This window comes from Oncorhynchus tshawytscha, linkage group LG23 (genome assembly GCF_018296145.1).
Source record: "Oncorhynchus tshawytscha isolate Ot180627B linkage group LG23, Otsh_v2.0, whole genome shotgun sequence".
Lineage (NCBI taxonomy): Eukaryota > Metazoa > Chordata > Actinopteri > Salmoniformes > Salmonidae > Oncorhynchus > Oncorhynchus tshawytscha.
The window spans coordinates 14,914,977-14,933,949 of NC_056451.1; the positions used below are offsets into that span (position 1 = coordinate 14,914,977).

General features: G+C 44.9%; 1 protein-coding gene and 1 long non-coding RNA gene across 6 annotated transcripts; one reads left to right on the forward strand and one right to left on the reverse strand.

Moving 5' to 3' along the window:
- The first annotated feature begins 471 nt into the window (after nucleotides 1-471).
- On the forward strand, nucleotides 472-18,525 carry LOC112222845 (mothers against decapentaplegic homolog 4). Of its 5 annotated transcripts, none has more exons than XM_042304670.1 (11): nucleotides 472-510; nucleotides 11,022-11,262; nucleotides 14,811-14,985; nucleotides 15,141-15,212; nucleotides 15,692-15,877; nucleotides 16,027-16,230; nucleotides 16,332-16,433; nucleotides 16,538-16,594; nucleotides 16,752-16,935; nucleotides 17,114-17,421; nucleotides 17,514-18,525. In XM_042304670.1, exons 2-11 carry the CDS (start codon nucleotides 11,026-11,028, stop codon nucleotides 17,732-17,734), a joined length of 1,746 nt encoding a protein of 581 aa, XP_042160604.1. In that variant the 5' UTR covers nucleotides 472-510; nucleotides 11,022-11,025; the 3' UTR covers nucleotides 17,735-18,525. The 5 variants fall into 5 exon arrangements, with proteins under 5 accessions (XP_042160604.1, XP_042160605.1, XP_042160603.1 ...); XM_042304671.1 differs by lacking the exon at nucleotides 472-510 and adding an exon at nucleotides 9,613-9,958 and having other exon boundaries at nucleotides 15,701-15,877; XM_042304669.1 differs by lacking the exon at nucleotides 472-510 and adding an exon at nucleotides 9,613-9,958 and having other exon boundaries at nucleotides 17,514-18,524.
- Nucleotides 5,532-9,517, reverse strand: LOC121840590. The gene is made up of 2 exons (XR_006079714.1): nucleotides 9,298-9,517; nucleotides 5,532-6,156 (listed from the first exon to the last, which is right to left on the reverse strand). It is a non-coding gene; the product is annotated as an uncharacterized LOC121840590 (long non-coding RNA).
- Nucleotides 18,526-18,973: the final 448 nt, after the last annotated feature.

Consider the following 18,973-nt stretch of genomic DNA (forward strand, 5'->3'; position numbering starts at 1 on the left):
TTCTGCTTTTCTGATGTATCAAATAATTATGTCATGCAATAAAATGCAAATTAATTACTTAAAAATCATACAATGTGATTTTCTGGATTTTTGTTTTAGATTCCGTCTCTCACAGTTGAAGTGTACCTATGATATAAATTACAGACCTCTACATGCTTTGTAAGTAGGAAAACCTGCAAAATCGGCAGAATATCAAATACTTGTTCTCCCCACTGTATGTAGTTAACCATGTTACCTCAATATTTTGAGAGTCATATTGCACATTAAACACCTGAAATAATAGGGTAAAATGATGAGACAGAGAAACGTTAGTCTTCAGTAGTATTTGTTCTCCAAAATTGAAGAAGAAACCCCCAAGCAGTGTAGCCAACTCCTCAGTAAGGAAAGTAGCTATTGGCTGTCCTAAAAGTCGCTAAATGACGCCATCACCTAATTTGCATAATTGGCCATGTGCATGTAATTGTGATGATGCTGTAGGAGAGAGGAATAATGTCGTGAGAGAGACATAAAGTGAGTAAAAAACACCCTAAATATGTTTAGAACTACAGATTAACTTTTTTCTTTCGATACTTGTTTTTATTTATTTCACAATTCCAATCCCTCTCCTTTATACGGGCTTGGGACCGGCAAAAGTGACCCAAACGAGACACTCTTGCGGAGTTACTTAGTTTATTTTTAGTTTCGTTTTTTACATTTACATCCCGCCCTTAATGTAAGCCAGGGCGGGATCAGCCAGCGTCGGCTTCCCGCATGCGCGATTCATTTGCAGTCTGAACGCGGAGGGGTGAACGTCTCCTGCTCTGACTGCGAGGACTAGGCCGCCTGTGAGTGCTTTGGGGACGGGGGTGGGGACCACGGCAGCACTCGCTGCTCGTTGAGCAGAGTAAGAACGATACGTGCTTTCACGTCAGAGTCTCCAAAACTCTTTAACAATACCAGAAAAAGTCGCTAGATTTGTCGCTAGTCACTTTTTTGAAAATGTGTCGGTAGAGGGGTCTGAGTACTAGCTAAATATAGCAACAAAGTTTCTAAGTTGGCAACACTGCCTCCAAGACCTCACGATCTCACTAACGCACTCCATTGATGTCACAGCTCCCCATTGCAACAGTTATCATATACATTACTTACATGTAAATACCTAGGAGGCCTAGAAAATTATACCAAGGGATGGCTCCATAAAATAACAAATGAATAAAACATCACAAATATGATCATACATATTTGTATATGTCACATATACACATGGCATATGCTTGGGTACCACCTTGACATCTTTGATCTGCTTGCCTCAATAAATTAATGCTAAAACATTGATAGCCAGGATGAGTTATTTGTATCTCTTAATAATTCAATAACGGTGCAAGTTACACGCTATTTTTTGTTTGCATGCATGTGATCATGTCTTTTTTTGTCGGTCCTGTCGATGTTGAGTGATCACACGACTCAGCACACATAGAAGGTTACTTTGCCTGCTTGCAAATGTGTGCTAAAAGTGGGGATGTTTCAAAGTACTTTTGATTATCTTCCTAGCTAGCAGGAAAGGGAACGTGTCTTCTGCATTTAACCCAACCCCTCACTTCCAATGGCAGATGGAAGGGTGGGTTTTATCTAAAACATCAGGTGTACACCGACCCCAGATAAGTAACTCATACAAAGATTTAAAGCGCAATTATGTGTTTTATCTCCAGTACATTGCCACGATTGTCAGTTATGTAGTTGCTTTACTGATCGTCTCAGTGAGTCCTTGCTGTGATGACACAATCAATCTACTGCTGGAGAATGCCAACACCCCAGACAAACACATTGGTTTACAGTTCCACGGGAGCAGACACCGCATTCCATAATGTTCTGAATAATGGCCAAGTCTACCTGGCTCCCTATTTGACTGAACCGCTAAGGAGTAACAAAAAAGTCCAACATTTATTGGAAACTGCTAAACTACCTGTTCACTACCCTCCTGCTCTCCGGGGATGTGCAACTCAACCCTGGGCCTAACATCAACGAGCCAGAGATACTCACTGGAGTGGAAAGCAGTGGATGGCCTCGTCCACTGATTGTCATCCCCTTGGAAGTGGATGAGTGCTATGGTTCCATGGTTTCTCTTGAGTCACCCGGCTCCAGGATGTAATTTGACTCTCCAAGCATATCTAAGTCGCTTCTGGCACGTAAGCTGTTTTAATTAGCTCCCTGCATCCAGTGCAAGCAGAAGGGATAGTCAATTGCACTACCGCCCCTAATCAAAACGATACAAAACAGCCTAAACCCAGCCATCAGAAAACTTTACTTTTTTCAATGTGTCATTCACTCTTGTGTCATCTGGGTCCCACGAGCTAAGGCCAAGGGACTGCTAGGGGGGCACTTGAACATTCGCAGTGTCATTCCAAAAAGTGATCAAATTCAACATCTTTTCAGACTCCAACCTTGACTTCCTCTGCCTTTCAGAGACTTGGCTCCAGAAAAACTCTCCATCTGCTGCTTTGATTATGCCTGGCTACAATGTTTTCAGGAGAGACAGGATTGAAGGAAGAGTAGGGGGTCTGATGATTTACATTAAAGAACATATCCGATGTAAACAAATTGAGTGGTCATGTGATAATGAACTAGAATGTATTGACCTAAACATTACACTGTCTCCCAAAATGTATTTTACCCTTATTGGAATGTATTGATCACCTTCCACCAAAAGTGTGTTTTTTGATCAGTTTAATAACATGCTTAGGGAATGTGATTTTGGGAAAGAGGTCATCTTAATGGGAGATTTTAACATTAATTATGAAGACAAGTCTTGTAGGAAAACCCTCAAACGGATCACTAATACCTTTGACCTTACACAGCTAGTTAAAAGGCCTACCAGGGTGACTTGTTGCTCTAAAACACAGATTGATCTGCTGTTCAGTAATAAACCAGAGAGAGACTAAATCATTCAATATGGTTACTGGGCTGTCTGATCATAATCTGACACTTATAGCCAGAAAGCTTTCCAGGAACAGGTTTGGCTACACTCTACTGTTAGAAAGCCTGATCCGCTCAGAATACCTAGGAGTGAATTCAATTATTTTGAAAACGCAATTATGGGAATTAACTGGAATGATCCCTTGTCCTATACAGATGTGGAAGCTGATAGAAAAACCTGACTATCCACAATCCAGACTACAATAAATGGCTTCCTAAAGAAAATCAAATCCAAACCTGGCCAAAAGAGCACTCTTCCTTGGCTAAATGGAGAAATCTGGAAACTGATGAAATGGGATCATGCTCTAAAAACAGCCCCAACGTCCGAATTAGAGCATGACGGACGTAGGTTTACCAGGTTGAGAAATAAGGTGATGAAAGAAATCAGACAGGCCATGGCAAACTTTATCAACATAATTGGTGAAGCAAAGGGAAATTCTAAATTGATCTGGGATAATCTAAAAAAGTTAACAGGGAAATACCATAGTAACACTGGAAAAAGTCTAGAAATCATGGTGAATTACAATCTAACACACGATGCAGTCGAAATAGCAATAGCGTTCAATTCCTACTTTGTTTACTCTGTCAGGGTACTGACACAAAACCCCTCTACTGGTATATTGGGCTCAGTGCTAGTGAATGACACTCAACCTGTCTTCATCATAAGGGAGGTTTCTGAGTCAGAGGTGAACAAGGTGATTAACTCACTAAAAAACTCTAAAGCCAAAGATGTGTTTGGGCTGGACTCTACCTTTCTTAATAACTACCAAGACTCACTCATTGGCCCCATTACTAAAGTTACCAACACATTTATTGGTCAGAGGGTGATTCCAAGGATCTGGAAGTCAGCCATAATAATGTCCATCTTTAAATCAGGTGACCCTGCTGACATGAGTAACTACAGGCCCATTAATATACTACCTGTGGTGTCAAAGGTTGCTGAAAAGTGTGTAGCAGCGCAACTGATAGCCCACAACAACAGCCCCTACACATTACACTCCATGCAGTTTGGCTTCAGAGCAAAATACTCTACAGAAACATCCAACCGCTTTCTTCTGGAAAATGTGAAGTCCAAGCTGGACAGACGGGCGTTGTTGGGGCTGTATTTCTAGACCTAAGGAAAGCTTTCGATTAGAGGTCGACCGATTATTGGAGGACCAAAAAAAAGCAGATACCGATTAATATATATATCTATTACACACACACACACACACACACACAATTGAAATCGGAAGTTTACATATACCTTAGCCAAATACATTTAAACTCAGCTTTTCACAATTCCTTACATTTATTCCTAGTAAAAATTCCCTGTCTTAGGTCAGTTAGGATCACCACTTTATTTTAAGAATGTGAAACGTCAGAATAAAAGTTGAGAGAATGATTTCTTTCAGATTTTATTTCTTTCATCACATTCCCAGTGGGTCAGAAGTTTATACACTCAAGTAGTATTTGGTAGCATTGCCTTTAAATTGTTGAACTTAGATCAAACGTTTTGGGTAGCCTTCCACAAGCTTCGCAGAATAAGTTGTGTGAATTTTGGCCCATTCCGCCTGACAGAGCTGGTGTAACTGAGTCAGGTTTGTAGGCCTCCTTGCTCACACACGATTTTTCAGTTCTGCCCACAACATTTCTATAGGATTGAGGTCAGGGCTTTGTGATGGCCACTCCAATACCTTGACTTTGTTGTCCTTAAGCCATTTTGCAACAACTTTGGAAGTATGCTTGGGGTCATTGTCCATTTGGAAGACCCATTTGCCACCAAGCTTTAACTTCCTGACTGATGTCTTGAGATGTTGCTTCAATATATCCACATCATTTTCTTTCCTCATGTCATCTATTTTGTGAAGTGCACCTGTCCCTCCTTCAGCAAAGCACCCACACAACGTGATGCTGCCACGCCCGTGCTTCACGGTTGGGATATTGTTCTTCGGCTTGCAAGCCTCCCCCTTTTTCCTCCAAACATCACAATGGTCATTATGGCCAAACAGTTCTATTTTTGTTTCATCAGACCAGAGGACATTTCTCCAAAAAGTACAATCTTTGTCCCCATGTGCATTTGAAAACCGTAGCTTTTTTATGCGGTTTTGGAGTAGTGGCTTCTTCCTTGCTGAGCGGCCTGGGATTGATTTTCACTTTTCGCACCAAAGTACGTTCATCTCAAGGAGACAGAACGCGTCTCCTTCCTGAGCAGTATAATCGCTGTGTGGTCCCATGGTGTTTATACTTGCATACTATTTTTTGTACAGATCGATGTGGTACCTTCAGGTGTTTAGAAATTGCTCCCAAGGATGAGCCAGACTTGGAGGTCTACAATTTTTTTCTGAGGTCTTGGCCGATTTAATTTGATTTTCCCATGATGAAAAACGAAGAGGCACTGAGTTTGAAGGTAGGCCTTGAAATACATCCACAGGTACACCTCCAATTGACTCAAATGATGTCAATTAGCCTATCAGAAGCTTCTAAAGCCATGACATCATTTTCTGGAATTTTCCAAGCTGTTTAAAGGCACAGTCACCTTAGTGTATGTGTAAGGTGTGCGTGTTGGTGGCAGGGAAGTCAGGTGCAGGAGAACAAACTTGGTATAAACGGAGTCATTTAATAAGAAAGACAAACAAACTCCAAAACATACAAAAAATAATAAAATGGGTACAAAACCCATTGCGCACCAACACATAATAGCACTAACATACAAACAAATCTCCAACAAGGACACGAGGGGAAACAGAGGGTTAAATACACAACATGTAATTGATGGAACCAGGTGTGAAGGAAGACGAGACAAAACCAATGGAAAATGGATCAGTGATCGGTAGAAGATCGGTGACGTCGACCGCCGAACACCGCCCGAACAAGGAGAGGGACCGACTTGGGCAGAAGTCGTGACAGTACCCCCCCGACACGCGTATCCAGCAGCACGTCGACACAGACCTCGGGGACGACCCAGAGGGCGAGGTGCAGGGCGATCCGGATGGAGACGGTGGAAGTCTCGCAGCATATAAAGATCCAATACGTCCTCCAACGGAACCCAGCATCTTCTCCGGACCATACCCCTCCCAGTCCATGAGGTACTGAAGGCCCCTCGCCCGACCTCTCGAATCCAGTGTGGAACGAACAGAGTACGACGGGGCCCCCTCGATGTCCAGAGGGGGTGGAGGAACCTCCCGCACCTCAGACTCCTGGAGCGGGCCAGCCACCACCGGCCTGAGGAGAGACACATGGAACGAGGGGTTAATGTGGTAATCGGGGGGAAGCTGTAACCTGTAACATACCTTGTTCACTCTCCTCAGGACTTTAAATGGCCCCATAAACCGCGGACCCAGCTTCCGACAGGGCAGGCGGAAGGGCAGGTTTCGGGTCGAGAACCAGACCCTGTCCCCCGGTGCGAACACCAGGGCCTCGGTGACGGTCTGCACCCCTTTTCTGGCGCAGTACATGGCGCAGAAGGTGGACATCTGCGGCGTCCCATGTTTCCTCCGCACGCCAGAACCAGTCGTCCAGCGCAGGAGCCTCGGTCTGACTCTGATGCCAAGGAGCCAGAACTGGCTGATACCCCAAGACACACTGGAAGGGAGAAAGGTTAGTGGAGGAGTGGCAAAGCGAGTTCTGGGGCATCTCTGCCCAGGGCACGAACGCCGCCCACTCCCCTGGCCGGTCCTGGCAAAAAGACCTCAGAAACCTACCCACATCCTGGTTAACTCTCTCCACCTGCCCATTACTCTCGGGGTGAAAACCTGACGTAAGGCTGACCGAGACCCCCAGACGTTCCATGAACACCCTCCAGACCTTTGACGTGAACTGGGGACCCCGATCAGACACTATATCCTCAGGCACCCCGTAGTGTCGGAAGACGTGTGTAAACAGGGCCTCCACAGTTTGTAGGTCCGTAGGGAAACCGGGCAAAGGGAGGAGACGACAGGACTTAGAAAAACTATCCACAACGACCAGGATCGTGGTGTTACCCTGTGAAGGTGGAAGATCGGTTAGGAAATCCACCGACAGGTGCTACCACGGCCGTTGTGGAACGGGTAAGGGTTGTAGCTTACCTCTGGGCAGGTGTCTAGGAGCCTTGCACTGAGCGCACATCGAGCAGGAGGAAACATAAACCCTCACGTCCATAGCGAAAGTGGGCCACCAGTACTTCCCACTAAGACAGCGCACTGTCCGACCGATCCCTGGATGACCAGAGGAGGTTGACGTGTGGGCCCAATAGATCAGCCAGTCGCGGACAGCAGACAGAACATATAGACGCCCAGCTGGACACTGAATGTCCGCGTCCAGCTCCCACACTACTGGCGCCACCAAGCAAGAGGCTGGGAGTATGGGAGTGGGATCCATGGGCCGCTCCTCTGTGTCATACAGCCGGGACAATGTTTCTGCCTTAACGTTCTGGGAGCCTGGTCTGTAAGAAAGGGTAAACACAAAAAGGGTGAAAAACATGGCCCACCTTGCCTGGCGAGGATGTACTCCAGATTGTGGTGGTCAGTCCAGATGAGAAAAGGGTGTTTAGCCCCTTTAAGCCAATGTCTCCACGCCTTCAAGGCCTTGAGACAGCCAACAACTCCCGGTCCCCCACGTCATAGTTTCGCTCCGCCTGGCTGAGCTTCTTTAAGAAGAAGGCACAAGGGCGGAGCTTAGGTGAGAGAGTACAGCTCCTATCCCAGCCTCGGACGCGTACACCTCCAGTATGAATGCTAAAGAGGGATTCGGATGAGCTAGCACGGGAGCAGAGGTAAACAAAGCCCTCAGGTGTCTGAAAGCCCTGTCCGCCTCAGCCGTCCACTGCAAGCGCACCGGGCTCCCCTTCAGCAGTGAAGTAATGGGAGCTGCTACCTGACCAAAACCCCCTCCGGTAATAGTTGGCAAACCCTAAGAATCGCTGACATCCTTTACCGTGGTGGGAGTCGGCCAATTACTCACGGCTGCAATGCGGTCACTCTCCATCTCCACCCCTGAAGTGGAAATGCGATACCCTAGGAAGGAGATGGACTGTTGGAAGAACAGGCATAGGTCATGCTCCAACAGGCGACCAAGCACTTTGCGCACCAGGGACACATGCTCGGCGCGTTTAGCGGAGTATATCAAAATAAAATGTAAAATATGTATATATCCTATAGCACCATGTGTATATTTTAATTTACAATTTAATTCATCCATGAAATAAATAATACTAGCACATCAAATTACGTTATTATTGTACACTAGCCTACTCCCCTATCGACACAGTAAATGATATTGCCTACACGCTTTCGACAATACGTTATCAACTTGTGTAGTTGTGGACCTGTTGGCCTGCATATTCTTTAGCGTTTTCTTAGCACTATGTGTTCTCTCCCAGGTGCTTGTAATGGCACAGATGACAGCCAGGTAGGATTCAAATCCAATTGTATTGGTCACATACACATATTTAGCAGATGTTATTGCGGGTGTTGCAAAATGCTTGTGTTCCTAGCTCCAACAGTGCAGTAGTATTTAACAATTCACAACAATACACACAATTCCAGTTGAGGTAGTTTAATGACTCTGATTCACAGAGCAGGAACAGCACAGTGCATGGCTTGACAGTTGTGTTAACCAAGAGTGTGTGTGGTTCTGAAAAGGGGGAAATTAAATACAATAGTAAATGGCAGGTGTAAACTTAATAGAGGTCAACCGATTATGATTTTTCAATGCCGATACCGATAATTGGAGGACCAAAAAAAGCTGATATCGATTAATCAGCCGATTTTTATATATATATATACACACATGCACACACACTTATTTTAACTTAATATAATACATCAATAAAATATATATAGTCTCAATAAATAATGAAACATGATCAATTTGGTTAAAATAATGCAAAAACAAAAGTATTGGAGAAGAAAGTAAAAGTGCAATATGTGCCGTGTAAAAAAGCTAACGTAAAAGTGCAATATGTGCCGTGTAAAAAAGCTAACGTTTAAGTTCCTTGCTCAGAACATGAGAACATATGAAAGCTGGACGTTCCTTTTAACATGAGTCTTCAATATTCCCAGGTAAGACGTTTTAGGTTGTAGTTATTATAGGACTATTTCTCTCAATACCATTTTGAAGAGGTCACCCGCCGTTTCCAGGCAGTCTTCGACCGGCGGGTGAGCGCCTAAGAAAACCATACGGGCTTGTTGGGCATACAGGGTGGCATGTAGCCATTTTTTGTAGGGGTTGGGTTTCAAGCGGAAGTCAAAATAAATAGCATAATATACCGATAAAATTATGTTAATCTTGCGTTATTTTATGTAACTGCGATGAGTGTTGGCAGAGTGTACCATCGAGTTAATCAATCAGTCGATACTTAAAAAATGTCCATTCGTTAATGCTTACCTTGTACGTATGTTTGTCCAGTGTAACTGCGTTTTTATTTTATTTTGGTGCTGCAATCTGTGGTTTAGTTAAACACTTAATTTGTTCTGTGCTGCAATCCGTAGTGTTTGTTAAAAACTTCATTCTACATACGCACGGTTGTTTAGCTATCGGGCAACGGCGTCCAGAGTTTGGTCACACAGGCACTCAGTTTTTTTTCTACACAGAGAGGAGATTCACTGGAGTTGGTGGGACCAGGGGGGAGCGAGAATGGGCGGGGTAACCTCACCGGCGCCACCTTAATAAAAAAAAAAGCAGCCGCACAGACCTGTCAATCAACAAGCAACCCAGACAGACATCAGCCCCCAGTGGCTGGCTGTGAGCTGTAAGAGAGCAGCGTCATAGTTGGCCGAGAGCCCCACCTTCTGGAATGAAACGGGCGCAGCGATTGGCTCGACTTTTTTGCCCTAGACAACTCACTCTCTCTCCCCCTTTTGTTATTGCAAGCAAACTGGAGAAGAGCCGAGGGAGCAGCAGGATGAACGAAGGGAGTGAGAGAGGGCGATAGACTGATAACAGTCTAGACAGACAGCTCCACAGAGAGAGGGGTAAAAGGGGAAATACATTTGGAATACTGCTTCAGATCTCCCTCTACTTATTTGTCCAGTTCTCCTGTTGATTTGTAAGTAAACTACATTTTGGTATTGACTATTCCCATAGGGATTTTAGCTGACCAAACCAGAGTCACATGGATTGTTGACAGACCTATAGCCTACAGTTAGGTCAACGTAGTGAGACAGACAGCCAGACAGAGCCCCCCTATCTATCACCTGTCAAAGTACTGTGTACACTGTAGCCTACACATAACGTTGCTTTTCTTGTAGAGGTATTTATATTTTTCTCTCAGTAGGCCTACATGCTTTTGTAAACATGTAAACAAATTACTTTTGACCTCCTAAATGCTCTTAGAATTTCTTTGGTGGAGCATGTATGTTTTTTTTAATAGTTTATTACAGTTGTATTATTGTTATCAAAGTGGATTGTAATATACCCTACTTTAGGAAATCACACATTTTCTGCATTATTGTTTTTTTTCTGACTAGTTGTGCAAAGCAAAACAAGCTCAACTTCATCACTAGCATGACACACATGGAAGGATGTTTGTAAACAACATCGGTCACCCTTAGTCACCGACATTTACAAAATTTAGCAGACGCTCACTTACAAGAGCAATTAGGGTTAAGTGCCATGCTCAAGGGCACATCGACAGATTTTTCACCTGGTCAGCTTGTGGATTCAATCCAGTGACCGTTTGGTTACTAGCCCAACGCTCTTAATTAACTGCAAGGCTACCTGTCGCCCTACACTTCACATGCATCATAAGGATGTCAATTCTCTTTCGGGTAATGTATTTTCAGATAAGTAGTATATACCTATTTAAGGATAAAGTCATTTTGGCCAACTCAATTGTGTGTTTACATGGCCTGCTTTGTATCTTCTGCTCTGTAAAAGCCCCATACATGGTGTGTTGTTAATACTGGTAAAGTTGTTATTAGATTGTTATAGGGACCTTGGTTGCTAATAGCCTATGACTTGAACCTTGACCTAAAGTACCATATCAGGTCCAGACTTCAGTGTTGTGTCAGTGATCAAACAACAATCAAATCAATGAATAAATCAATTGCATGTGGTTGCTTCACCATAGTGGTCTCTCACCTCCTTCTCTCCAACCCCCCTCAACCCAGGGAGATGTCAGTGAACCCCCCCAACAGCAACGATGCCTGCCTGAGCATCGTGCACAGCCTCATGTGCCACCGACAGGGCGGTGAGAACGAGGGCTTTGCCAAGCGTGCCATAGAGAGCCTGGTAAAGAAGCTGAAGGAGAAGAAGGATGAGCTGGACTCGCTCATCACCGCCATCACCACCAACGGAGTTCACCCCAGCAAGTGTGTCACCATCCAGAGGACGCTTGATGGACGCCTGCAGGTAGGCTACTGTTATGTTGGGTTGAATGAGGCCTAGGCCGGTATGTTATCACTGATTATAGAGGGGCTATAGAGAGACTGTTTATGAAATCAGTGAATCTCATTAATAAATTATTCACTGATGAATTGTTATTGGTGGTATGGCACAAAGACTCTGTCAACTCAGTGACCAATAGCTGGTTGCTTTTGATGACTGACTAATACACCTTTCAGGTACTGCCAGCAACAAAGCCTATACTTTTATTTCAGCCAGTCATGATTGCGGTAATACACTCACTACATGATCAAAAGTAGGTGTACATCTGCTTGTCGAACATCTCATTCCAAATCATGGACATTAAAATGGAGTTGGTTCCCCCTTTGTGCTATAACAGCCTCTACTCTTCTGGGAAGGCTTTCCCACTGGAACATTGCTACGGGGACTTGCTTCCATTCAGCCACAAGAGCAATAGTGAGGTCAGGCACTGATGTTGGGTGATTAGGCCTGGCTCGCAGTCAGCGTTCCAATTCATCCCAAAGGTGTTCGACAGGGTTTATGGTCAGGGCTCTGTGCAGGCCAGTGAAGTTCTTCCACACCGATCTCGGCAAATCATTTCTGTATGGACCTTGCTTTGTGCACAGTTGTCATGCTGAAACAGGAAAGGGCCTTCCCCAAACTGTTGCCACAAAGTTGGAAGCATAGAACTGTCTAGAATGTCATTGTATGCTGTAGCATTAAGATTAACCTTCACTGGAACTAAGGGGCCTAGCCCGAATCATGAAAAACAGCGCCAGACCATTATTCCTCCTCCACCAAACTTTACAGTTGGCACTATGCAATGTCTGAGCCCTGTTGCTCCGAGACGTTTCCACTTCAAAATAACAGCACTTACAGTTGACTGGGGCAGCTCTACCTGGGAAGACATTTGACGAACTGACCATGTTGAAAGTCACTGAGCCCTTCAGTAAGACCATTCTACTGCCAATGTTTGTCTATGGCTGTGGGATTTTATACACCTGTAAGCAACGGTGTGGCTGAAATAGCCAAACACTAATTTGAAGGGGTATTCACATACTTTTGTATACATAGTGTATGTTATAAAGTCCCGAAAACCCCTCAGTAAACGTCCCTAACCATTTTACTGGTTTTGGAACACATAAAATCATGAACATTCTATTGTTGTTCTCAGACATCAAACTTGTCCTTGTCATAAAGAAAAAGTATAAACAAAACGTAAATCTGCATGCAGCAACGTTACCTGCTCTTATTTTTTGCTCCAAAAAACCTATTCGTTAAAAAATGTATTTAGAATATGTAAATCTAGCAAGCCAGGCAACTAAAAGCAACTTTCTGACAATGTTTTGCTTTGTTGCTTGTTTCTTGTAACAACTTTTGAGGATTTTACATTTTGGGGTTGTCGTCTTCAAAGTTGTTTCTGCTGGTCGCAAAAAGCAAAGTTATCATGACACAAGATGAATTAAATGTAAAAGGCATTGAAAATAAAAAGCTTGGTATATGCTCAGTGCTCCGTTGACATTTCACAGAGACACGCTTGTTTGTGCAAAAATCCAGTGTTTCTATGTCAAACGGTTTTGTCATATTTCAGTCTTCTATGATGTGTAATATTGTGACGCAAAATCCAAACTGAATACATTTCAACTCTAAATCTGACTTGGTACAGGTGTTGTACTTTTCTTTAAGCCCATACCATGTGTGTGCAACCTGGTGTCAGAGCATTTCATATTATTCTGTATACTAAATTCCGAGACACTCCATTTAGTATAATATGTTACGTTTCGTATGGTATGTGTTAATTTGTGGATGTTTATCACCCATTCCGTATGATATGTTACGAATTACAATTCTTATATGTTACGAATTTGCAAAACGTACAAAATGTTATGAATTTGATGTTTCGAATTCTAGCTACGTGGCTAACATTAGCTAGCTGGCCTAACGTTAGCTTGGCTAGGGGTTAGGGTTAAGTTTATGGGAAGAGTTAGCTAAAATGTTTAGGGTTAGGGGAATGGTCAGTTAATATGCTAAGTAGTTGCAAAGTAGCAAAAAAGTAGTAAGTAGTTGAAAAGTTGCTAATTAGCTAAGTTGTCTGTGATGAGATTCGAACTCAACAAGTGAATCATTCAACACATGGGTTACTTACACACTTCAGGGAGGTGAAACAGGAGAAAAAAAGTAAAGGGGTTTAGGTCTCCCTATAGGCTAACTTCTAGAGAATTAACATAGTATTGAATACTTAGAAGTGTAACCCACAAGTTGCTTACAGAGAGAGAGCAAGGGAATGAGAGAAAAGGAAACAGAGGGAGTTCCCCTCCCCCAGCTCTTGTGAGAGAGAGAGAGAGGGAGGGAGTACTGGAGGGGTAGCTCGGGTTGTTTTGTCTGAGACACAGGAAAGGGGCAGGGTTAAGTTAAGCCTGTCTGTCTCTGGTGTGTGTGTGAGTGTGTGTGTGTTAGTGTCTGGACTATTCCCAGTGTTAAAGTTTGTGGAAGTATATTTGTAATCTCAGACATACCACAGTATTTTCTGTGTGTGTGTGTGTGAGAGAGGTGTTTATTATTGAATGTAAGCTTTGACTTACATCAACAGTTTCTACATTTGAGATTGCCTGTGGATATACGGATGTTAGTGACACGTATTAATGTGATGTGTGAGAACTCTATATGAGAATGTACTGTATTATTCTCTGTTCAGGACTGTAGGCTATGTGTGTGTTTGTCAGTCTGTTGGCTGTAATTGGGCTGGCACTCTGCCAGCTCTGACTCTTTGTCTGAGGAAGGTCACTTTGGTTTTCAGGAAGAAAGAATAATCAAAAAGAAAAGGTAAAAGTTTACAGAGTCCATTCAGGCTTTCTCTTTATGTTAGTGGAGAAAGGGTATGTTGATCCCAAAATACTGATCTTTTTCTCTGACACACACACACACACACACAGAAAAGCTGAGACAATGTCATTCCTCTCCAGCTCAGCTTGTTGAGTTAACCCTACACCAGCTCTCTCTTTTGTCACACTCACACTCTTCCTTAATAGCAAGTACACAGACCAACTCTGACACACTTGAGTACATGCAGCACAATACAAGGACAGAGTAACATTGGTTCCTCAAGAACATGGGAATAAGCCTGAGACACCATTGATGACTCAGTCACTATTTGTGCTATTCAGCTCTGTCTGATATGTTTTAATGGCTCCAAGGCTATTCCCCACCCAGAGTGTGTGCCTGGAGAGAGTGTGTTTAGCATTGATGTACATTTCCATTCATGACCCGTTTCCTCGACCACTCCCTGTCTACCAGCTCCCTCTTGCTCTCCTCCTTCTCATTCTCCCTCTCCCATATTTTCTCTCTGTTTCTTTCCCCCTTTCCCTGCACTTAGATTCCCCACAGTTCCACTCCCTCCATGCTCAATTTCCAACCCTATCATGGCCTCCATACTGTCCCCCATTCCCTTCCTGAGACTCACCGTCTACTGTAAATAATCACCCTAAAAGCCCCGGCTGGATGTTGGAAAGGAATACCTCCATGCCTTCTCCATTCTCTCTCCTCTGTCCCTCCAGGTAGCTGGGAGGAAAGGGTTCCCCCATGTGATCTACGCTAGGCTCTGGCGCTGGCCAGACCTCCACAAGAATGAACTGAAGCACGTCAAGTTCTGCCAGTTCGCCTTTGACCTCAAGTATGACAATGTGTGTGTCAACCCCTACCACTACGAGCGAGTGGTATCGCCAGGCATTGGTGCGTCTGTTCACAATTTCACTTCCACGAATGAAACAGAAGCACAAATGGGGAATGAGAATATGAAGTTGTTAACAGGCTCTTTGGGTCACAGGCTTTTTCAGAACTTCCATGCTGTTTCTAACTTTGTTTCCCTTTCTGTCCCTCTCCTCAAGTTGGTCTCAGCATTCAAAATGCAGGTGAGGAGGAAAACACTATTTTCAGCATCATCAAACATCATCAAAATGGTAATAAGCAATAGCAACTCATTCTAACCAATCTGTTTTTATCGCATTTCCCAAAGTGCACAGGCAATACTACTGTTTTGATACAGATATACTGTAGATGTGCTCTTGGCAATCTGACGAAAAATATGGAATGCAGTGCTTCCAAACCAGCCAGATTCATACCTGTCTGAGCTAGTCTACACTACAAGAAGGACACCTCAATCAAATTGCAAGAAGGTGTCACAGGCTGCATGACAGGGCAAAAATCACTCCCACTTGGAGGCAACAATAAATGCCATCCATCAATTTGATCTAAATTACAGTAAATTCCGGAATTTATTCCAAATGTATCCATTCATGAATCGAAAATATAATAATATGACATGACTCATGCCTGATTTCTGCCCGCCCGCCTGCCTGTCTCTCTCCCTTTCTCTCTCTTTCTGTCTCTCTCCCTCCCACTCTCTGTCTCTCTCTCTCCCCACTCCCTTCATTACAAGGTCCTCCAGGTCGGCTGATCAAAGAGGAGTACATCCATGACTGTTTTGAGATGGACCTCCCCTCCAGGATGCCCCCCCAGCCCGAGCGCTACAACCAGCCCCTTCCCCCTCTGCAGATGCCCCCCGAGCCGCCCCGCGCCCCATCCTCCGTCAACCTCTACCCCAGCATGCCCCTCTCTCCGCCAGGTGAGACAGACTAAACCTGAACCTGGTAATAAGAAGTACTACCGTACAAGCAATTCAGCTGAGGAGAACCAGACTCTCTTGCTTTTATGTCTAACTCTATCCCTTACAATTTCCATCTTTATTCCACTTCCCCCATCTTTTTCCTCCAGTGAGCAGTTCCATGATGGGGCCCATGTCTGGGGGCCATGGCGAGGGCCTGCTCCAGATCGCCTCTCCCCAGAGCCAGGGCATGCCCCAGACACCGCCACCCACCACCCCCACACACGGACCACCCCCCCAGCCCCCTACCCCTCACAGCCAGAGTGACTACAGCAGCAGCTCCAAACACACACAGACACAGAGCTCTTATCACAGTGAGTTAATAACGAACCAGGTTGGCAGTGTCACAGAGATGGTGTCAATTCCGTGGTGTCAGTTTCAACTCTGTTTGTTCTCTTTCTTCACAATCTTCCAGCGACCTGGACAGGCACCAGCACGGCCTCTTATACCCCTGTAGGAGCCCAGCAGAATGGGCGTGGCCACCAGCAACCACCACTGCACCACCCCAACCACTTCTGTATGTCAATCACCTGTCAATCAATCTTTCTGTCAGAAATGCAGGACTGTTACTATATGTATATGGCAGCGTTGTCATATTTGCTAATTAATTTCTCTTAAAAGGGTCTCAGCAACATCACAGCGCACCCGCCTTTCCTCAGCCAGTCTCCAACCATCCAGGTACAGACACAGCGTACACCCACTCACACACTCTCACCCACACACATGATGTTAGGCATCTCACCCCATCCACCACCAATGTACAGTACCCACATGAGGGACACATGGCAGCCATTTTGCAGTGTTTCATATTATATTTCATGTTGTGTGTTGCCAGGTCCAGAGTTCTGGTGCTCCATCTCCTACTTTGAGATGGACATCCAGGTTGGGGAGATGTTCAAGGTCCTGGCTAACTGCCCCGTGGTGACAGTGGACGGATACGTGGACCCCTCAGGGGGCGACCGCTTCTGTCTGGGCCAGCTCAGCAACGTGCACCGCACCGACGCTAGCGAGAGAGCCAGGTCTATCAGCGTGCCCCTAATATACCCACCTTGCCTAACCGCTAGCTATTTGAGAACTTTGTTGGGTTGCAGAATACACAGGGCAAATATGTTTTTATCGCCTATATAGAAGTAAATGCAATCCCCAGTGTCTGTGATTTTCTCTTCACCAGTGTGAACTCCTATCTCCATTTCCCAGGTTGCACATTGGGAAGGGGGTGCAGTTAGAGTGTCGTGGTGAGGGGGATGTGTGGATGCGTTGCCTTAGCGACCATGCAGTGTTCGTACAGAGCTACTACCTGGACCGGGAGGCGGGGCGAGCCCCGGGAGACGCAGTTCACAAGATCTACCCTGGGGCCTACATGAAGGTGTTTGACCTGCGTCAGTGCCACAGGCAGATGCAGCAGCAGGCAGCCACAGCCCAGGCTGCAGCAGCAGCACAGGCTGCAGCAGTGGCAGGCAACATCCCAGGGCCTGGCAGTGTGGGGGGAATCGCCCCGGCAGTCAGTGAGTGCTTCTGTCCTTCTCTCTCGCTCTCTCTTTCTTTCTTTCTCTCTCTCTCGCTCTCTTAATCATTCGGTAAATCTCAATTCTCCCAGGTCTGTCGGCGGCAGCCGGGATAGGTGTGGACGACCTGCGGCGGCTGTGTATCCTGCGGCTCAGCTTTGTGAAGGGCTGGGGGCCCGACTACCCCCGGCAGAGCATCAAGCACACCCCCTGCTGGGTGGAGGTCCACCTGCACCGCGCCCTGCAGCTGCTGGATGAGGTGCTGCACACCATGCCTCTGGCTGACCTAGGAGGACACGGACATGTCAACTAAGCAGTGTGTGGGTGTGTGTGAGAGAGAGGTGGCGGTGTCTCAGTTGCTTGGTTTGGATGATAACTGCCCTTCATGAACACTACAGTACGTTTTGGATTGGACACCTTTTTCCCCACCACCTGAAACAAAGACTGTAGGCTTTAATAGAAACTTCTATCGAACTTCTATCGAAAAGGTATTTTCATGCTTTTATATATTTTCCTTGAATCGCCTGATTTTCCTGAAGCAGTTTAGACTGCAAAATGTACTTGCTCAACAGACAATCTTTTCACAGAGACTGGAACTTGCACTAAAGGCATCAATGTTTTCTAGTAGTGGTAGAGCCTGTAAGGGATGGACTATGTCACAACAATGGAAACTGGCCTCGTACCTCCAATGACCTGGTAACCTGCCTGGATAAAACACTTTGGGAATTGTTCAGAAAGTCAGAATGATAGCACATGTGCTGCAGTGGATTCTCACTTAAGCAGTGTTGGAATTATGCCTTGATTACAGGGCAGCAGACTCAGACAGGTATATTGCATTTGGAGAATGCTGCTGTCCTTTAACTGCCTTCAGTAGGGTCTGTTTGTTCTTCAGGGAGAAATTGAAATAATAGTCACCACAATCTCCATCAAACTTTTCTCTTATCAGTCTTTTTCATCAACCTGCATCATGTGACTCAGTTATATTTATACTGGACAAAAATATAAATGCAACATGTAAAGTGTTGGTCTCGTGTTTCATGAGCTGAATTAAAAGATCCCAGAAATGTTCCATAAGCACAAAAAGTTTATTTTTCTCAAATGTTGTGCACACATTTGTTTACATTCTTGTTAATGGGCATTTTAGCCTTTGTCAAGATAATCCAACCACCTAAGGTGTGGCATATCAAGAAGCTGATTGAACAGCATAATCATTACACAGGTGCACCTTGTGCTGGGGACAATGAAAGGACACTCTAAAAAGTGCAGTTTTGCCACACAACACAATGCCACAGATGTCTCAGGTTTTGAGGGAGCATACAAATGTCATGATAACTGCAGGAATGTCCACCAAAGCTGTTGCCAGATAATTCAATGTTAATTTCTCTACCATAAACTTGAATTTGGCAGTACATCCAACCAGCCTCACAACCGCAGACCACATGTAACGCCAGCCCAGGACCTCCACACCTGGCTTCTTCACCTGTGGGATATTCTGGGCTGGGGGGGGCTATGTCCTCCCAGGCCCACCCATGGCTGCGCCTCTGCCCAGTCA

Excerpts from the sequence above, each read along its gene's own strand:
- LOC112222845 (XM_042304670.1), top strand. The coding sequence starts at position 11,026 with ATGTCAGTGAACCCCCCCAACAGCAACGATGCCTGCCTGAGCATCGTG. Across the intron at positions 14,986-15,140 it reads AGTGGTATCGCCAGGCATTG|TTGGTCTCAGCATTCAAAAT; the intron begins GTGCGTCTGTTC and ends CCTCTCCTCAAG. Across the intron at positions 16,936-17,113 it reads GACGCTAGCGAGAGAGCCAG|GTTGCACATTGGGAAGGGGG; the intron begins GTCTATCAGCGT and ends TCCATTTCCCAG.